The 20503-nt window shown below is 40.3% G+C and overlaps 1 protein-coding gene across 2 annotated transcripts in view; it reads left to right on the plus strand.

Annotated features, from left to right (window-relative positions):
* pard3bb (par-3 family cell polarity regulator beta b) overlaps nt 1–19637 on the plus strand; it is a 121709-nt gene extending 102072 nt beyond the window's left edge. For both annotated transcript variants that reach the window (XM_052081440.1, XM_052081441.1), the window contains 3 exons: nt 14687–14962; nt 15604–15717; nt 16861–19637. In XM_052081440.1, coding sequence (XP_051937400.1) covers nt 14687–14962; nt 15604–15717; nt 16861–16978 — 508 coding nt within the window. In that variant the 3' untranslated portion in view covers nt 16979–19637. The remainder of the gene's footprint in view (nt 1–14686; nt 14963–15603; nt 15718–16860) is intronic.
* The last annotated feature ends 866 nt before the right edge of the window (nt 19638–20503 follow it).

The following is a 20503-nucleotide window of genomic DNA, read 5'->3' on the forward strand; positions in this document are numbered from 1 at the left end:
TACTTCCTAAGTAAAATGCATACTTTTATTGCAATACAATCCTCCTACTTCTGCTGCTAACGTCTTTTGACTTTTACTGCTGTGAATTAAGAGGCCAGTCAGATAACCTCTTTGACACGTGGCCCTCCCCCAACTTTCTCCTTTACTCTGCAGTAAGACGAGCAGCAAAGAGTTACCGAATATTTTGAAGTGTAGAACATGCACTAAATGTCCATCTTTATTTGCTGTTGGACATATTGATAGACTGTTCTGTTTCCGCATACTTTTATGGATTTTCCTTGCTGATATTATATTGCCAGATGAGGTGGCTTGGGCATCTGATTCGGATGCCTCCTGAGCGCCTCCCCGGTGAGGTGTTCCGGTCATGTCCCACCGGGAGGAGACCCCGAGGAAGACCCAGGACACGCTGGAGAGACTATGTCACCCAGCTTGCCTGGGAACGACTCGGGATCCCCCGGGGAGAGCTGGAAGAAGTAGCTAGGGAGAGGGAAGTCTGGGCTTCCCTGCTAAAGCTGTTGCCCCCGCGACCCGGCCCCGGATAAGCGGTAGATGATGGATGGATGGATGGATGGATATTACATTGTAATGTGATTGTTTACTGTTGCTATTTTGAGATGCTCCTATTGCGACAGCTACTTAACTCGTTCAGTGCCAGCCAATTCTGGACCAAGTCTGAAAAGACGTTTAAAAATGTCTTTGGGAGTGAATGAGATTAAAAAAAGTATGTTATTGAGTTATTCTACATTAATTAAAGCTTCAGTTCACTGATGTCAACCACAAGAGAAATGTAGCAAACTAAGCTGTATGGAAATGACAACAATATATAAGGCTTCATCAAAGATTTCTTCATTTAATTTTAACATTTAATCTTTTATATGTCTTTATTTTTTAAATTGCATCATATCATTGCGGTATAAATGAACACTTAATTCACACCGGTGGGCATACTTAGATGAATTGATTTTGTGCACTTAGGTTAAAGAGTCTTCCTACAGGATGAAGTGCTGCATGCCTACTGAAAGTGACAGAAATGTTAGGCAGTGAAAATTTCCCATTGATCCTGCTAAGTTTCATTAACTTACATTAATCTCTTGAAGTCAAAATGTCAATGTTCGTTTGATTACCATGAGCTTGTTAAGGCAGAACATGATGGTTAGGCTAACGTGCTAGCTAACTTTGCTACTTCACCATTACGCAGCTCTTTAGCTATACTACTGACGTAAATTAAATACATACACATAAAATTAGATAAGCAATTTAGAATCAAAACTGTAACAACTCACTTTCAAAAAATATTTACATTTCAATTTCAATGACTTTTAACGTGAGAAAATGTATTTTAATGTCAAGCACAGAGTTGTTTTCTGTTGCAATGCTTGCATTTTTAATCACGTATCACTCTCAAGTACTTTATACAAAACTAGTCTTTGGTTCTTAGCATGCAGGAAAGAAAGTCAGCCAACTGAAGAAGTACTGAGAATAAGACCATTTTGTCTGGTTCCCATCTCAGTTAAAAATGCTGAAAGATGGCTGTTTTACACCTCGTCCATGTGTGTGTGTGTTTGTGCATGTCTGTGCATGTGAGTGAGCAAGAGGGAGGCAGGGTGTCTGGGATGGTGATGACTTTAGCAGATGGGGCCGAGAGCAGTGATGATCGTTAGGGGGTCGAGCTGTCGCTTTGAAAAGTCTTGAGAAATTGGAAACACACGCTCACACATACAGGGCACTGTCTCAGTCTCATGCTGGAGCAACTATATACGTACTTGGTCGCGTACTGACCTCCACCAAGCTGGAAAGATTTTGGCCACAAAAGGATTTCTGGCGAATATTTTTTTCAGTTTGCTCCTTTTAGTACCTTTGTCATGATAATAAATTATTCCTGGCTTCGAGCAACTCTGCAAAGTGATGCGAAGTCACGGCTCATATCGTGTGCTGATAACGTGGTGGACCATGAATGAGACCATTTGCATATTGGCCTGTGAGAGTTGACTGTTCCATTGAGAAAGAAACAGCAACAGGAGAAAATGTGTTTTTCACTTCACATCTTTATTGAGTTGTGCACCAACAGTAAGGGGAGATGATCTTTTTTTCCCACAAATTAAAATAGTTCAGAGGTGTCTCAATGACATGTTTTCATCAAAATACTCCCAAGGATGAAGAATTATCGTATGCTTTACACACTTCTCACAGTCCTCATTACCACTTACTTGTGAGCTCATGAGACAACTGTATAGTGACAGTGCACTCAAATGAACACACCTCACAACAAGCAGCAGTTTAACAGATGGTGAACAGTTCTTCAAAAGAAATGCCTTCAAGCTCTTTATTGCCACTCCCACTTGATGGCTACTGTTGAACTAAACACAAAACGGTGTACTTAAAACCACCACACACAATAGCTCTGCCTTACAAGGTCTGTTGCACGTAATGCTAACAAACAATGAAAAACACCAGCCAGTTGGAAAACTCTTCTTTGTGTGCATCTCCATATCTGTAAACGCGCAAGGACGACAGTGTCCCGAGGCGAGCTTGCCCATATTTGTAAGTGCTAGAGTAGCAGCCCATTTGGTTGGTTTAATGCTCATACCTACCTTCAAAAATTCAGAGATACTGTAAGTCTGCCCAATTGTATTCTTTTTTTTTCAAACAAAATTAAACAGTCCATTCCTGTTCTCTGTGTTTGAATTGATACAAAAGGAGAAGAGAAATGACGAACCAGATACTGATATTGTACTTATCACTGCCATTTTCCTCCTGCAGCCACTCCACCATTCCCCCTCCTCCACGTCACACCTTCTATCCCTATTTTACCAGTTTCTCACACTTCTCCACTTTTATCTCACAGTGCTGCATTATACTGCAACAATAGTCCCCTGTCGAGAGATAGTTTCAACTGTAAACAGCCAGCAAAGCTAAATCAACATGTGGTGATTCTACCTGAGAATTAGAGCTTTAAAATCATGGCCGTGCCTTGTATTAAGGAGAATAGGATCTCGGCCGCTGCCATGGCAGCCTTGAATCCCCTATTTTAGTACTCTAAAATATTAGTGGGCTAGCTGAGACAAGTGTTTTATGTATTTATTTATTATTTATTTTTATTTTTTTGTAAGTAGCTTTGGCGATCATTTTAATTTTCAAGGTTGTACGCAGTGCTCATGCGAATTTTGCTGCCTTGGAAAACGATCACACGTGCTTTCATTTTTACGAGAGTTTGGAACGATGAACCGATTAGACCTGATCGTCATTTGTTAAATTGAGCGATACAGTTGTGTTGAAAGCAGACTCCTCATTTGAAATGAATCAGTCAGGAATCTTTTGCTGAATTGATTGTGGAGTTGTATATCGGCTACGGTGAGGCTAGGAGTTGGTTTCTTATCCAGGGAAACCAAGAAATGGTATTTTAAAAAAGGATGAGATTTATTTGAAAAAAACATGGAGCGACACCGTTCACAGATCTGTCAAAGGAGCCCCCCCCCCCCCCCCCACACACACACACACACATGCATCTTCCGCTTTCCTTTTACCTTGTTTTTTTCTATTTGGGTGGGGTTACGGTCAGCACAATGAGCATTTTGAACAGCTACACAGAATGCAGTCGAGTGCATGAGCAGGCAACTTTGCTTATCTGCAGAATAACTGGTCAGCATTCAAAGGTACGAACACTTACTTACACTGTAAGATGTCAAATTCCCATTACATTGGTTGCATGAGTCTTTAAAAGTTTTCATCTCTCAAGCATTGCTAGATTCCACTAAATGCCACGCATGCTCCGTAAAGATATGTTGATGACTGACACAGGTGTGCAGAAATCAATTTTGGTGCTGTTCTCAAATGAGCACCACAGAATGTTGTTTGGTGCTTATTTTTTTTCCCTCAACCCACCAACCTCAACTTACTACCCGCCATAACTAGAGTGTTAATTTTAACTCCCCATCCATTTGTGGTGAAAAGATAATCGCTGTTGCATGATATCTCCACATATCTAATAAACTTAATGGGGCAAGCTGTGTGCACTTCTACAAGGCGTGGACCACTTGAGGAGGTCTTTCTAAATCCCACATCAAGCCTCTGTGCCTCTGATGTGCCAATTGCTTGTGAATTTAGGAAGAATGTGGCTTTTGTTTCGAGACATATTATATAACATTTTTAGGGGGGGCATGATGATGTTGTTTGATCGTTTACAGCTGTATTCATTGAGTTAGTCAATGTTTATGCTTGTGTTGCCTTAAATTGTGTATGAATTTCAAAGCACATCAACTTGTTGTTATGAAATTAGGATTGTTATCTACCAGGATTTCTGTTGTTGATATCAATCTGTTGTTTGAAATGCAGTTTTGACCCAATTAGATTAGCCAAAACACCCTGTCCCATTTTTCCTTGTTATCACTCTTATTGGATTTAACTCACCAGTCAGACATGTTGTTCAGGTCTCCGGGAAGGCCGTCATTTCCTCATTAGAATGATAATGTGATTATTACTCATGAGAAGCGCATGCTGTTTTTTTTTTTTTTATCCTTTCCCCCTGCATGTCTCTTTTACTTGTGTCTTCCCATTATTTACCCCTATTTTCTACTTTTTCCATTGCGAAATTGCATTCTCTTCAACCACTTCCTTGTGCTCTCTAAGGTGTAGATAAAAACAAAAGAAAGGACATTCTTTGCCTCTCTTTAGGGGAGAAAAGAAACGGAATGCCCCTCACTTTTTCTGCCTCTCTCAATCTCTCTTGACAAGACCTCCCAACCAGGCCTGAGATTTTCCCAGACCACTCTACAACTGCTACATAAGTAACCCCATTGTCCATTTTTTTTTTTGTTCCGTGTCTCTCGACTCATCAAGACCCTTGTTGTTTGTTCGTTATGTAGGAGATGCTAAAAAGAGCCTCCCATGAGTCTGCCTTATGCCTCGTATGTTTTTGCTCATTGCTAGAATTACTTTGTACATCCCAAAAGTGGAACAAAGTTCATCAGTCAATGTAAAAATGTAATAACACAATCGGTTTTTAACATGTGTCCGCTCGCATAGATTGTGACATGATAATACAGCGGTATATGTGGTTAACATGTCTATCTTGTATGGGATCTGTTCAGGTACTTTAGCGTCCTCCCGCACGCCCAAAACATCTATTCTCTATGTGAATTCTAATGACAAGCTGACAGCCGTCCCTCTTTTCGCCCTCACCAACTGTGGTGGTGGGGTTTAGATGTCGCGATGATCTTAGGAGGAAAGTTGTCTGGGGATTTATGCCCCTGGTGGGGTCACCCTTGGCAAACAGGTCCTTGGTAAGGGACCGGACAAAGCACGGTTCATTATGATGAATAACAAAACTGGATTAAGTTGTCCCTTACCCGGACGCGGGTCATCGTGGCCCCTTTCTGGAACCAGGCCTGGAGGTGGGGCTCGTTGGCAAGTGCCTGTTGGGCCCCGCCAACAGGCTCAGCCCCAAGAGGCAACGTGGGTCCCCGTTCCCATGCTAGGGAAGGAGCCCGAGCTTTCAATAAATTTATCAGGCAAACTTGGTTATGTAATACTATCTGTTTCACCTGAAACCAGAAACAGTCTTGGCTGTGACCCATGGAAACAGGAGAACTACTTTAGCGGTCTGTTTGCCTTTGTCAAGGTAATGAGCTCACCTAGTTGGCTGGGTTCTTCCTCAACTTATGCACAGATAATTTTAAAACTCTTCATGTACCAAATTAGTAGCTGCGCTATTTTGTGGTTTTGTAATTTCACAAGTAATTTTTATCAAGTCATCACGCTCTGAGCAAAATGTCCCAGCTTGAAACTATTACATGTAGCAGAGGACTCTATTGGCTCAAGATGTGAAATAATTGAGGTAGTTTCATTAAACATGCTACACGTAATGGATCTCATGATGTTTCAGGAAGTCACCGACTAAATGGTCTAAGTGGTTTGGTATGATACTTTCAAGCCCAAATGCACCCAATTAAACCCAGCAGACTTACTTTAACAAGTGGAGCTAATATGATTATTTTACCGCTGTTACACACTCTATCTGACAAGTTTATTTTACATTTAATATGATTCATGTCTTAGTTTGATGTGACCAACTGTGACAATTATCTGAATGAGTGTCACTAGCTGTGAAACTCAAAGAGAAAATATGGATCACTTACATGGGGTAGGTACTGTTGGTGTTTGCTGACACGCGAGCTACTGCAGCACGCCTGTCCAGCATTTGGTCTTACTACACACAAATATTGTACATGGTGTTCCAAAGGTCTTGGGCACATTTTGACATTGAATACCTCGGAAACTATTAAGGATATAAAAACACATCTGGTAAATTCAGAAAGCTTGTAATCTCAATTTTTACATGGAATGTTCAAAGATGTTCAAAGTGAGCACCATTGGTCACATGGCTATGGAAGTCAGAATTCTGAGATAAAAGTGAGAATCTTGCCAACCTTGTATTTTTTTTTCTTCATTGGCCCTAATCCTCTTCCGTATGTATGTATATAAGCCGATTCAAATTCTTGCCAAACGCGTCCCAGCATTGCATTGTCAATGGTTGCAACAGCTGCTGTTACTCGTCCCGTTCTTTTAGCTGGGCATAAGCACCCATTCATTTTGAATTTACCATGCCATCTCACTATGGACTTCCTCTCTTGTGGCTCCTTTCCGAATTTTCAGCGAAATGCACGTTGAACAATATCCTTACGAAAACCTTAATGTAATGAGCTTTAAAATGGCATGACTTTTATCTTACTACCATTCATAGTTAAGGAGATATGGGGACTTGAAATGTGCCCAAAGCCTTTGGAACCCCCTGTATATTATTTTATCAGAGTGACTAACAGTCAACTTGAAACAATTCATTTTTGACAGGAAGGTGTTACTGTTTTTTGGATTACCTGTACACCTTGCTAACTTAATCTACCACGGGTATGACTGGATACCACAGTGAAAATGGTATAAATGCCATTTCATTTATAGCGTGACATCCGCTTAAAAAAAAAAAAATCAAATATCAGGTTGTCAAGGCTACTCCTTTAGATTCAGCCTCTAGCTGTGACTTTTTGTCCAAATCCTAACGCCTTAAAATGTGTGCAATTAAGGACTTTTGTTTTTTCGCCACATGCTGACTTGACCAACCTTGCTGTAACTCTCATGCAAGTCTATAGCATAGCCACATGTGAGGAATATGATTAATTGTATTCTTCCTAACTGTCCATTTAACCCATCTAAATGACTTAGCTACCCCTAGTATCAGTATCTTTTTTGGGCCATAGCTTCACCAATCTGTTTCCGACTAGCATTGCTGTCTTGTGATGTTTTGTGAACCAGCACTCCAAATCTCCATTGTTCTGCCCTCTTCTTCTGCGTTTCCGAGGCAACAGTCCCCTACCATCTGGAAAGTCTTCATTCCGGCTTCCTCGCTCTTTCCTATAATTAGTTTGTCCCCTGTCCTTCTCCCTTTTCTTTCCTTGATCGAATACATTTTGTATTCACTCACTGTGGACAATCTTTTTTTTTTTTTTTTTTTGCAGTTTTCCCCCTTACATTCAACTCCAAACACACACACATGAACCCGATACCAGCATGTGTCTGCATTTGCACACGCTCCTCCATTCACTGGAGAATGTAATCATGTTAGTTTCCTGGACAGGCCACTTTGTGATTCATTATTTCTTGGTGAATTAATCATATTCGGAAGACATTTATTGGCAAAGACAGGTAGAAGGCCCTTCAAGTGTTTTTTTTTCTTTTTTACATTTAAACTTCATTTGACCGTCTGAGCATGGTGACATTCAATATGGCCAAACTTTTGCATTTGTTCCAACTTTGTCCAGCTGTATTTGCTCAATCTTTATTGAGGGGGGTGGGGTGGGGGTGTTCATCACAATTTTTCGTCTTCATTTATCCCTCTCCACACCGAAGTGTAAGTGTTAGATATCCATTTCCTTTTTTTTTGGTCCCCTCATCTTTAAACGAATGTCTCAAGATCATCGGTCTGGCACGTTTTGCCATTATTTTTCATCTTCCTTCTTTTTGACGCTGTCGATAAATCCATTGTCGTCTCAACTCAGATTCCCTTGGGTAAAAGCCCAATGGTACATTTTTGGAGCACATATTTCTTTTGCGGGTCAAGACAAAACGAGGTCACGAAAGCCCCAATTCTCGTAGCCTTCTCGGTTATTTGATTAAACTGTGTTTGGGAACAGGTAGTGGTCGTGATAAATAGTGCTTTGGGGGCTTTACAACCCACCTAAAGACAAAGGTGGCTATAATGAATTAATAAATAAGTGTTAAAGTGAACTTTTTTTTAACTACAAGCCTAACTAACACATGCGCTGCCTATTGGTGCTCATTTGGGAAAATTTACTTGTGACAGGTCAGCAAAGTTAGTCCTGTCATTCTCCCAAAATGGCCAATTCACACCAAAATGATTATTTCTTTCCATGTTAGTAAGGGAAAATGATCTCAGGTGGGGGTGTCAAATATGTTCTTAGCTTCCCTGGTAATCCCCATCCGCCCGACCATCTAGATTTTATGCCGTGCCCTGTCAGCGGAAGCAAAAAGCTTCACATTTCTTGCATGTTACCTTGAGTCTTTTTTTTTTTTTTTTTTTTGTGCGTCCCATAGATGTCTGAGAATCTGGAAACTGTTGCCTGGGGAAACTTTCCAACGAGTGACTCAGAGTGAATTGTTGGGGGTGGTGTTCGTGACCTCTAAAATCCATTCATATTCACCAGAATGCACACCTTTGCAAACCATGTCGGTGCTAAGGCCAAAACAGAGAACGAACATTAACAGAAGCTACTACCATCAGCATGTAAAATTGAAACATCATGGCGCTATACTTAATGGACGAGAACTTGTTGAATTACTGGTGACCCCACCTAAACCAAATGTTTGTTTGTCCTTTATTTCATTTTGCTTTTCATTTCTTTCTTTCCTAATTCCTTCTTGATGATATCCTCTAGTCTTTGACCTATATAATTGTTAGTTAGGAGCTAATGGTGTATCGCGTGACTTGGCGGGGTCAGGGATCAAGGCAGGTTTAAGGGCCTCCAGGACCGATGCACCAACACAAATCTCCCTGGCAGCTGAACTAACAAGAAACCATCTCTGACACTCCATCACACAAACACACTCAGTGTGCAATCACTTAGCCATAAGTAGCAAAATAGCCTCATGTCTTATTTGGCTTCTGCCTATCTCTGCTGCTTCAGGTATCACCCGTAATGTTTTTTTTCATTTGGTGAGATTAGGTTTTGTCACAACTCACACATACGGACCAAGATTCCTAATTCCATACCTGGCCAGGGTTTTCACACGGGGGCTTAGTGTGGTTTAGTTCACAAAGGCAACTGCCAATCATACTGGAAGCCGCTTCTTTCTGTGATGTTGCCTGGCCAGTGTGTCTGGGGAAGAAAAAACCCCCAAAACAAAAATACTTTGAATTACTTTAAATTGCATTCTTTTGCTCTACTATCATCACAGCACACGCCGTAAAGGGATTTATGTTATACTAAATGTAGCAGTGATGAGCAGGAGATAACAGAAAGTAGATTTTTATCGCCATTCTATTTGGACTGTGATGCCTCTGGGTTTTTAAACACTAGAGTGCTGGATTAGGAAAGTGACTGTTGCGACATTATATCACAGGAGCTATCTTTATTACAAGAAATAACATGAGAACGGAAAACACATTTTCTTTTACCATTGCTTCTATTCTTTTTTTGTAGTTTTACTTTTTAGTGCCCTCTCATTCACACCCCATTTTCTTTCCCTCAACCTCTACCGTCTTACCATTTTCCTTCTCTTTCCTCATTTTGAGGCATAACTGATTTTTTAAAAATTCAACTCACTCCATATTCTTTATATCTACTTTCGCTAAACGCATGTATGTTTGGTGGAAGACCGTTTCAGAAGAACGATGTTTGTGCATGCACCTGTGAGAGCACCCATGGGTATACATTGGGGGGCGGGGGTAACAGCTGCATACAGCACTTTTACAAGAGTAAGTGAAAGAGTTTGTGTGTGTGTGTGTGTGTGTGTGTGTGTGTGTGTGTGTTTGTTTGTGGGGGGGGGGTGCTGAGGTTATACAACATAACAACTCCTGTGTTTACTCTCAAATCCATCGCAAACCTAAAATCCCCCAAAATTAGAAAGTCTCACGTTACTGCAAAACACTGTCTGAGTCCACGGCTTAGCGAGCTGTATTAGCATTGATCCCTTCAACTCTTCAACCAATGGTTTCCCCATCTCGATATGTAGTTTTGGTAGTTGCTGTTTTTGCAGATGTGTTTGAATAAATAAATAAATTAATAATGGAACATATTTTTCCACAACTTTTAGAGCTTTAGAAACCCCAACTTCCTCCCACAGCCATAGTACAGACACTGACCTGTGAGAGGCACTATTGTGCCGCAGGTCATCCAGACTGACAAGTAATCCGAAGAAGAAAAAAGTAATTGAAGAACATGAGCTTACGTCATATCTACGTTGCACTTACAAACATGTCTCTTTTTCATTTTATTGCAGTGAATAACTTGTGACACACATGAAAACACTTGACACAAAGACTCCTCTAGTTGTGCTCCTCTAGTTGTGTCTAGCAAGAGCGCAAATGTCAGGTGTTGTGTTGAGCACACAAATAAGGATTTGCCAGCAGAAACATTGAACAGGTGAAACATCACGACTTTTAGTCTTGCTGTTTTTAAGCGGATTCAGAAGGGAAAGTCACTCATGAAGCATTTTACGCCAGAGGATAATTGATCAGATAATCTGTCAGAAACATTTCACAAGCTGTGCTGACCTCAGAAATGTTGTTCACCCCCCCCCCATCCCCCCAAAATGCTTGAGAAATGTGCCCTGATGCCCTCCACCATTTTTAAATGCTGCTCTTGACTAACCTTTACTGATGGATGTTACCTTTTATCTTTTAGAGATTAATATTGAAAGCAACACGCTGTCCACAGAGCTAACAGACTATGTTGGACGCTGAAGAGTTTCACGCTAGACTTAAAATCAAAACTATTGTTTTACAAAAAAAATGGTATGCATAAACAAAATGTGTATGTGTAAAAATAGTCTGAGAATTGGAAGAATTGGAAGAATAATGTCACAGAAAAAAGCAACTGCAAACACAAAATATAAAATAAAGGATGCAACGTGTGTCACGTCCCGGGGTTGCCAGCAGGGGGCGGGCTTTCTGCCCGCCGTTTACACACCTGTCACCCATTGCGGAGTAATTGCTCAGCCTTTATTTGGACGCTCTGGCAGTCTACTCACTGCCGGAGAATTCCACGCCGTGCCAAAATTTCTCTCGCCCAATTCCTACTTGCATTGATTCATTGCCTCTTAGCCTTGTGGCTGTTACTACGCGTCGTTGTTCCTCTTGCTCGTGAAATTTATATTCATTGTCTAATCTGACCCTCCTTGCTATCTATTTCCGCAAGCGTTTTCTGTTGTCCTTTTAGTTTATCCCTGGTCCCTATTTTGACCAGCGCTTTTTGTTATTCTCCCTGTCGGGTTATTTTGTGTTCGTATTAAAGACTCCTTTTGTTCTTTGACAAACCTCTTTCTGTATCTGCTATTTCGGGGATCCACTTCCTTATTTTGTTGTGCACGGAGCGATCATTCTATCGCTTTGGGCACAACGTGACAACGTGTTCAAAGAATAAAACTTGGAGGGACAGAAAAAGAAAAGATGGATGAAGAAAAAAGACATTCAGTGATAGCACGTTCATTCCGTTTTCCACAAAGGTTCAAAGGTAAGGAAATGTGGTTTTGTGAGGTACGTGGATTGTCCGTCACTTTGTCAGCCCTGTGACTGACGGATAATCGGTCCAGCACGAACACCCCGCACCACTGTGATTATTATGTTTGTGAAAACTCTGGATGTTGTTCTCTAACTTCTCACACGCGTGCCATTAACAGATTATTTTAGGTTGGGAAGGTGTGACTTGGAAAGTTTAATTAGAGGTTTCTTTCTGTACATTAACGCTGCTGTTTTGCTTCTCATACTGCAACCGTTGTTGTGTGCTTGTGTTTGAATGCATGCATATGTGTGTAAATACCAGCCGGTAATGGCTTCCACTCTCATTATTACCCCATAATCCCCAGCTGCTGTGCAGTCCTTACTTGAGTTCCTGGTGGGAGAATTCCAAACTTGCCACTGGATTTGCAATTGATTCCCCACAGATTCGAACTGGATTTCCACTCCATTACCGATATGGCCACTCTCAGAAGACTGCAGCAACTACTTCGGTTTTATTGTTGTTATTATTATTGAGTCTTTTTTCTGTTTGTGAAATGCTACGAATTATTTAGGGAGATATGCAAGAAGATTGTCAAAAGTATCTGAAACGGCAATGGTTGATATTTCACATTGTGTTGTGAAATACATTCTGTATCTTATTTTTTTTTAATAAGATGCACGTAACATGTGAGATCATTGAATTGTCGTGGCAAAAATATAGCCACTGGAAGGCAAAATAGTGTGTTTTGTGTTGTGCTCTCAGTAGGATGTGAGTTGGATGCTCTTTAGTCCTGGTCTTATGCACTGCTCTTATCTCTGCCTTTGTGACATCATTATGGGTAGGCCAAACAGTCTCTGACAGACTGCCTGACCGATATGGGTACAGGTTTATTTTCTGGAGAGCAATCTGCCATAGCTGCTGTCAAAAGTCATCACCCTCTAAAAACAAACATTGGATAGTACTGGACAACTGATAGGCTTATAACTGTGGATGGGCTTTTCAGCAGTCACTGTGGCTACATATTAAAAAAATAATTGGAGACATGTTGAGATTACTTAAACTGTGAGCCACAAAAAAGGAACCAGGGTAAGTAAAATGTTTAATGATTATTGTCCAATCTGCATTTGAATCAATCTTTGATTGGAGTCTTCAAGACCCGCCCACTCAACAATGTGAAATTACCTTTATGTGTTGCTGTGGCACTCATTTGGAGAGTTGAGATTTGGTTCTAGAAAATAAAAAAAATAATAATAATGATGAAATGAGTTACGTGAGGGACAGGCACAGTTTACGACAATACAAACCCCTGCATTTCTAAATAAACTGAGGTGAGAAACATGGAGAAAGATGAAGTGATTGTGCAATCATGCAAGACCCCCTAATGTTAGATATATGCTGGACATGTCTGTACAGGATTTGATTTCCTCTGGGCACAAACCATCCATATCGATTAACAAGGTCTGCCACATTACAACAACTGTGTCTGTGGGAGGGATAACTGAGCCCTGGGTGATTTAAAACTGTCACGTTAGTTGGATATCTTGAGTGTTTCGTCCGGTCAATAGTTTATTGAACCAATGCAGCACAAACACAGGAGAATCACTTCTGATTCTTTATGCACTGGAATAATTGAAGCAACGGTGATTGTATGACTTTTCCCACATGGGCATAAATGCTGTTGATTCATTCTCAGGTTCTCAACTAGTTTGTAATCTAAAGGAGCAATGGAGTCACCTCTGGGATGCTGAGCAAAAGCCACACTATGGTAACGCTTCTGGGCGGCATGAGTAAATACCACACTAGAATTTCTAGATGATTTCTATAACATTTTGACAGCAACTAGAGCTGTCAACAAAGGGCTAACAAAAAGGACAATTAAAAAAAAAATATATATATATATATATATATATATGATAGATAGATATACAGTATATACTGTATATATGCTTTTGTAATTTAATTATACAACAGCTCACTTTATAGTAGCATTTACAATACAGGAGGTTTAGAGTTGGATTAGCTATTGTTGCATATGTTGTGTAAAGATGCAAGTAGAAGAGAGTGCAGCACGACATTGAAGTCTCGAGTGACCAACATAAGGGCACCGGCATTTTAGATGTCTTTGGCCAGGATCCCAAAATTGTAAACACAAGCGAGCACGACGTCACACAGGTTTGCTACAAGCTGAGTTTGAATGTAAGCAAACAACTGCAGTTTTTCAATCGCCAATAGTTTGGTGAATAAAACATCTACAGGTTGTCAATTAACGTGTTCCATTCAGTCCACTCTATAACTTCACTTTACGCCGGCTTTCGTCCCTCTCTATATATCCTCTGGAATGCATTTTTGGCAGAGTGTATGCCGGCGGCCAGTCACAAATTGGTGCGAAGCGGTTCGCTGGTGCGGCATTGTAGTCCAACACCATCGTCATTCTCTGCTCAACAAAAATGCCAAGATGCTGCAGTATTGCAAACGGCCCAGCTTGACACAGAAAGTGACAAAAGCATTGGAGCTGTTGAAAACAAGAACCAATCTTTAATGCTCAAGAATGTCATGACTCAAAACTGCTGAAAACAGTCCAGAACTGGCTGGCATGGTGGTAAATCAACATTAAATGTCAAAAAAGCAAATTAAGGAGAAAGGCGGCCAAAATACAAGCACCTCTGGACTGACAACATTTTATACATTACTTGATATGGTGAACCTTTTTTTTTCCAAGTTGGGATATATATTCTTTTGAAGTTGGTCTTCTCTTAAACTCTTCATGAATAATAAGTAATAAACTAAAGCAATGAGCAGTATTCAAATCTGCACTTAAGTTAAGATACTAGAAATTTTACCCTGCATTTATTGCAGTACAGCAAGATCCGTAAAAAAAAAAAAATTTTAACTACCCACATGTTAAATGATAAGTTGGTGTTGTCCTCATCGCTCATTTGTCACGTTCCCTTTTCCAGACGAGGTCCATTGGATCCAGCTGAATACACCATGCATCCCTGGGCAGGTCATTACATGAGTGTTCCCCAGGCTCCGCAAGGTTACCACAAGGCCCCGTCCTACCCCCACCCCAACTTGCAGTCCCCTCCATCATTCTCCAACTACCCCCCAAGTCAACCTTATTCACGGCCAGGGGACCCTCGGGGAGTTGACTCTAGTTTTTACCCCCACCCAAGGGAATTGAATGCAACGGATTCTTCTTCTGCTCATGGTCCTCTTCAATCAGCTCACCAAAGGTGTGTTAGAAACGTTCCAGGACAGCTGTCACAAAATATATATTTCCTTTCCAAACTACATTTGTTTTCTATTTCAGAATAATAATCCTAAAGTCTAACACGCGTTCCCAGCCTTTTCTGTTTTGCCTTCATGCACTACTGGAGGGACTCTTCCAGGATTCCCCTCTCCTTCATTGTCACAGACATCTTGATGTCATCCATGCCATTCAAAAAGGGTCTCGTTGATGATCCCTTTGAGCAGGGGAAATAAGAAAAAAAAAATCACAAAATGCCTCCGCTTGTCCCTCTTGCTGTCTTGGACCTGAGATCCATGACTCTTCACCGATGATGACTCTTCTAAACAAGTTTACTTTCATGGGCCTCTTCACTCCCTCTGATTGTTGCTCGACAATCTGTCAGAGAGGATATGAACAAAAGTTCACTGCAGAGATCTGATGTCACCGTAATTCAGTCCAGGGTGAAAAATGAAAGAAAGGGAAACATTTATAGTTTATAGCTTGGGTTTGAAATGTTGTTTTTATGACAGCGGTCCTACAGATTGTCCGACACATTTTGTAGCTGCATGTTGTAGGCTAACTGGTGTTCCTGCATAAAGGTTACACCACTAGCTACTTGTTACTCTCCTTGTTTTGTGCCATCAGCTCCCAGCAGAGAGGACCTTTGCGACAGGATGTGCCCCCATCACCCACTCCACCGCTTCGGGGACTGCGGTATGACACAATGACCCGTGGAACTGCTGGTGGAGGCGCTTACAGGTAAGATTCGTTTGAGGGTGAACGTGCCCCTATGTACTAGTCAACATTTTGGAGGTTCTAGAAAAAAATAAATAAAGAACTGTTAATTTGGCTGATAGCATGCTGCAATAGTGTGGGTTACCTCCAAAATAACAATCCATATTCCATTTCATAATCCAAATGGTCCATTATGTTCTACAATATAATGGCAACTGATAGATGGTAAAGACAGTCAACCCCATTTTGGCATAAAATAGAGCTAGTCCGTGCTACTTTAAAGTCGTTGTAAAGTGAAAATAAATGTCTTATAAACTTGACACACTACACAACTTTGCCAAATTTGAATTATTAAAAAAAAAAAATTCAAGAACTGTAGTTTTCAGACTCAAAGTCACTCCGGAGTATGTAGCTCCAGTCAAAAAATGCATAATGAAGAAAACAAACATGTAATTTGCATCTGTGGGGGAATTATATTTGACAGAAAGCGAGACCAAGAGTAGTCGTCGTCAAGTTTTGGACCTAAAATCCCCATTTCCTAATTGTGTTGATGGCAGCAAACAAATTCGAGTTGGATTTAAAACTTTGGCTTCTAACTACGGGTATTGTATTCCTTTCAGTTTAAAATGGCTTACCTTAACTTAACTGGAATTATATGTCACATTGTGGCTAATTGTAAAATCCCGGTTGGTCATAACACCGTTTGGTGCCGTAAAGTACTAAATTGAGTACTCCGTAGTTGTTTCTATTCAGTACACAATAATGTATTTAGAAACAAATTCCTGAATTCACTTTACAGAGTCTATATTTGGGTAGTGTATTTTGCCTGAATATAATGCAGTGTTCAAATTCTTTAAGTTGTAGCTGCATATCGGTTTGTTGTCCTCTCTCTCGGGCGGTTGTCCTGGAGATACATCAAATGATCACAATCTCCTTTTGTGAGCACAATTTCGGAATTCATATTTTTTGGGGCTGAGCTGTAAGTACTTCTATTCATTTCAAGAACCTCGTATTTTGAATACCACTCACTTAAACTGCTCCTGCATTGGGTTACATTTATGCTAATATTATGTAAATGATCTTACTTCCCAACACACAAATGAAGCCACGGCATTCCATGCTGTCGTCTTTATTCTTATGTCAGAAAAAAAAAAACTCTTCCTACAGGCACCTTGGGGGGGATCCTAGTCCAGAACAGTATGGCTACACCGGGGAGACTGGACGGCAGCAACATCAGCACCAAACCAACCCAAGACAAAAGAATGCCATGACTGCAGCTGTGTAGATTTGCATCCAGAGAGGGAAATCAGAAAATACTCAATAGTCTTTTAACACAATGCTGTATTCGGTGCACCAATGAGTAGCAGAAATCAAAGCTCATTGTGCTGGAATTCTGATTTCTCTCACTATCAAACGCAATCTGCTGTTTGAAGTCCAGTGACAAGCGAGACAAAGGAGGTTAATGGTATGCTGCAATACACGAAATCGCTTTGTTTGAAGTCATGATAATTGCCTCCCTTAACAAACGACATCCACTAACTGTGTCTTTAGAACCATGTCTGCTCTCACACCAGGGAAATATCAGTCAATCAGTCGGCTGGTTGGACCGCCACTTCGGTTACAAATGAACTCCAATATTGTTTCACAATCAGGATTTGATTGTGTCTAATGTACAACCAAATACTGTCTTACCGCAAAACATTCAGATCCGTAGTTTTGGGCATGAATACATTTACACGCAAGGCAGAGTCTGAAACTTTGTCTTTCTGCACTTACGAATGATGGCATTGAAATGGTAACGATATAACAGTTAACCACATTTGAATCCAAGTTTTAACCACTTCAGTTAATGTGACGATGCAATAATTAGTTCAATTTAGTTTATCCATGATTTTTCGCTTTTTTAACTTTAATGTCTATGTGCATATTGTATACGAAAACTTTGAGTCACTCCAACTAGTCACACAAGTAGCACACAAACTGATCAAGATTAAATATTTGTCTTTCTGAAGACGAATAGTGACAAAGGTCAGGACGTACCACTGTTGTAAACAGGCCCAAACCACTGTTCTGTTCGAAACATAAACCATTCGATGGAATACATTTGGTTGTTTTTACGACCAATATAATAAACTCTCACACTCCAGGCGATTTCAGCAGAATTCTTTAACTATTTACCTGAATGTGTGATAGTAGTATCAAATAAGACAAATTAAGTACACTAAAAAAATAGGGGCTGTAGAATTGGGGGGTAAAGGGATTGCTAGAGGACTGGAAACATTCCCCCTCCCACGCCCCCCACCCCCCTTTTTATTTTTTTTTAAGTCCTATCAGTCCACACTCTCTTTGGCCTGGTGATGTGTTCAAGTACACACAGGAACCAAGCGAAAGGGTCCACTTAGTGTTGGCACACCATTTAACCACTTGCTAAAAAGTCACTTGACAGAAATAAGCGTTCAAACCTGTGTTATCATCTTTTCTAGTTGAACAACATGTCAGTGGATAATACATGCACCAAAAAAAAAAACATTTCAGAATCAGCTCAATTGCTTTTGATGAAACTCCACTGAAGCATTTCATTTTGGTTGCAATTTTGCTTGTCAATTTTGGCCAAAACAAGAGGGTACGAATAAATTGAATAGAGGGCTAAGAAATGAAACGGTGGTGTTGGATGACGGTAAGGATACACAAGGGGGAGGAAGAATGTGGCTCAAAGATGCAGTGCAGGATTTCACGAAAGTGGCAACAGAAGAGTTTGAGTGAGAGTTTCGAGTATACTGTATCCTGGAAATGTAACTCTGCAGTGGGAGGAATACATTTTTAGCGGTAAGGTTAATAATAGTTCTCTTCACTCCAGGTATTACTGGAAAAAAAACGGTATTGCAGTATGAGTGTGAGCGTGGGGAATGTACGAGTGTCGGAGAAAATGATCCAAAAGCAAATTACCGAAGAGGAGCTCCACTTCACTGAGATGTGAATGTTACATGCAGTCACTTTACTATCATTACAAGTCTGTGGTTAGTCTCAATGGTCACTGACCAGGTGCGTCAGAAAAACTCCAGGACACAAAAGATATACAGTGGGGCCTTGAGATAAGAGTTGAATTTGTTCCGTGGCCATGCTTATCTCAAATCATCTTTCCCCAACGAAATCAATGGAAATGCCATTTATACTTTCCAGCCTACCAAGAAAACAACCATTTCTGTTTTTTTTAATAAGGAAACTAGCCCTCTTTAATATTATAATTCATTGAAAAAATATATAGTAATGTCGTTATAGGATGCAAAGAACAGTTCTGCCACATTTCTTGCTTCAATTCAATGGACATTGTGCTGCTCCTTTTGCAACTAGGCCACCAGGGGGCGGTATGAGATGAGCTCAGTTCAGCAAAGGCGTCTCAGATTTTTGCTTGCAAATTAAAGCTAAAAGTCATCTGAGCGAAAGTTGTGTCACTGGTGTCCCAAGGTGCTCACTTGTTTGTAACTCCAGTCCTGGAACTTTTCTGACACAACTTGTACAAAGAACTATATGCAATTCGTAATTTTGATTTTTTTTTAACTCCTTTTTTTTTTATGAATGTCTTTATTAATATGGATTCGCAGATTGTTTCACAAAAGTCACCTTGCAGTCTTTAAGCACACGTTTTACACGAATGAACAAGCAAATCTTTTGTGAAAAGTGCATACTGTTGCACGGTCCAACATTCTGTATGCAAGCTCTGTTCTTTTTTTTATGGTATAACCTAAAGGTACATTCCAGGAGTCCCTTTTTTAAGACTTCTATTGCTCACCGAAACCAGTGTATGAAGGAAAAATAATATTTTTATGAAGTATATTGTTTGTAAAATCCATGAAAACAAATACAACTGTCATTTTTGTAATGGTCACATTTTATATTACAGCATTTATATAACATTTTTTGCATTAAAAGTGTTTTCAACAAAACATGAGCTCTGATGTCTTTACATAAAGTTGTCTGTGCTTTTTATATATTCTAACCTCTCCTCTGCGCATCTGTTAAGGTTAATTACGTGTGAGTCGAGAGAAGTGATTTTACTCCAGCCTTGCATATTCTACAAGGTGAGTCCAATTTTAGTCCGTTAAGCGGCTGATAAGTTGTCTCTTTGTAAAGAGCGATAGATGCCGGTGCACCAAATTAACGTGCAGCTAATTATCAATTAGGAAAAAAAAGTATATCCGGTGCTTTGATTGCAGCTGAAAGTTTAGAGCTTTTCTGGCATGTTCCCACCACCATGCTGGGTCATGTGCCTCCTTTTAATAAGCATTTTGCCACAGCTTCCCGTGTTATCAGTCGCTAAAGGAGCAGGACTTGGACAGCAATCAGTGAAGTTAGTCGTAATGAGACACAGAGGCCCAGGGAATTTTTTTTATCAGTCAAGACCTTAATTAGCATATCCCACCCCCTTTGACCAATGGGGACAGAAAGTAAAAGACATTAAATTCGCCTCAGTCACTGCCACTTGATTTGACAGAACTGTAAATTGTGTGCTACTAAAACATTGATTATAATGGATAGTAATTATGTCCTCGTGTTAGTGTTAAAACATGACAAAAGTTAGTAGTTGAGCAGATTTATGGCTGTGTCTTGAGTGTTTGGATCAAACTTGCCTGTGAAAATTAAAATGACGGCTTCATTGCTTGTTGACGACATTTTGGTTCGTAGCTGGATGACTTTGTGGGAAAACTCAATGGCCTTTTGCATTTGTGTTACTTGATCTTCCACTTTAAAAGACGCTCTGCCAAATGAAACGTAATATTACAAGCTGGCCTATTGGGACCCAAGCTGCTAC

The sequence above is a fragment of the Hippocampus zosterae genome, chromosome 12, assembly GCF_025434085.1.
Source record: "Hippocampus zosterae strain Florida chromosome 12, ASM2543408v3, whole genome shotgun sequence".
Lineage (NCBI taxonomy): Eukaryota > Metazoa > Chordata > Actinopteri > Syngnathiformes > Syngnathidae > Hippocampus > Hippocampus zosterae.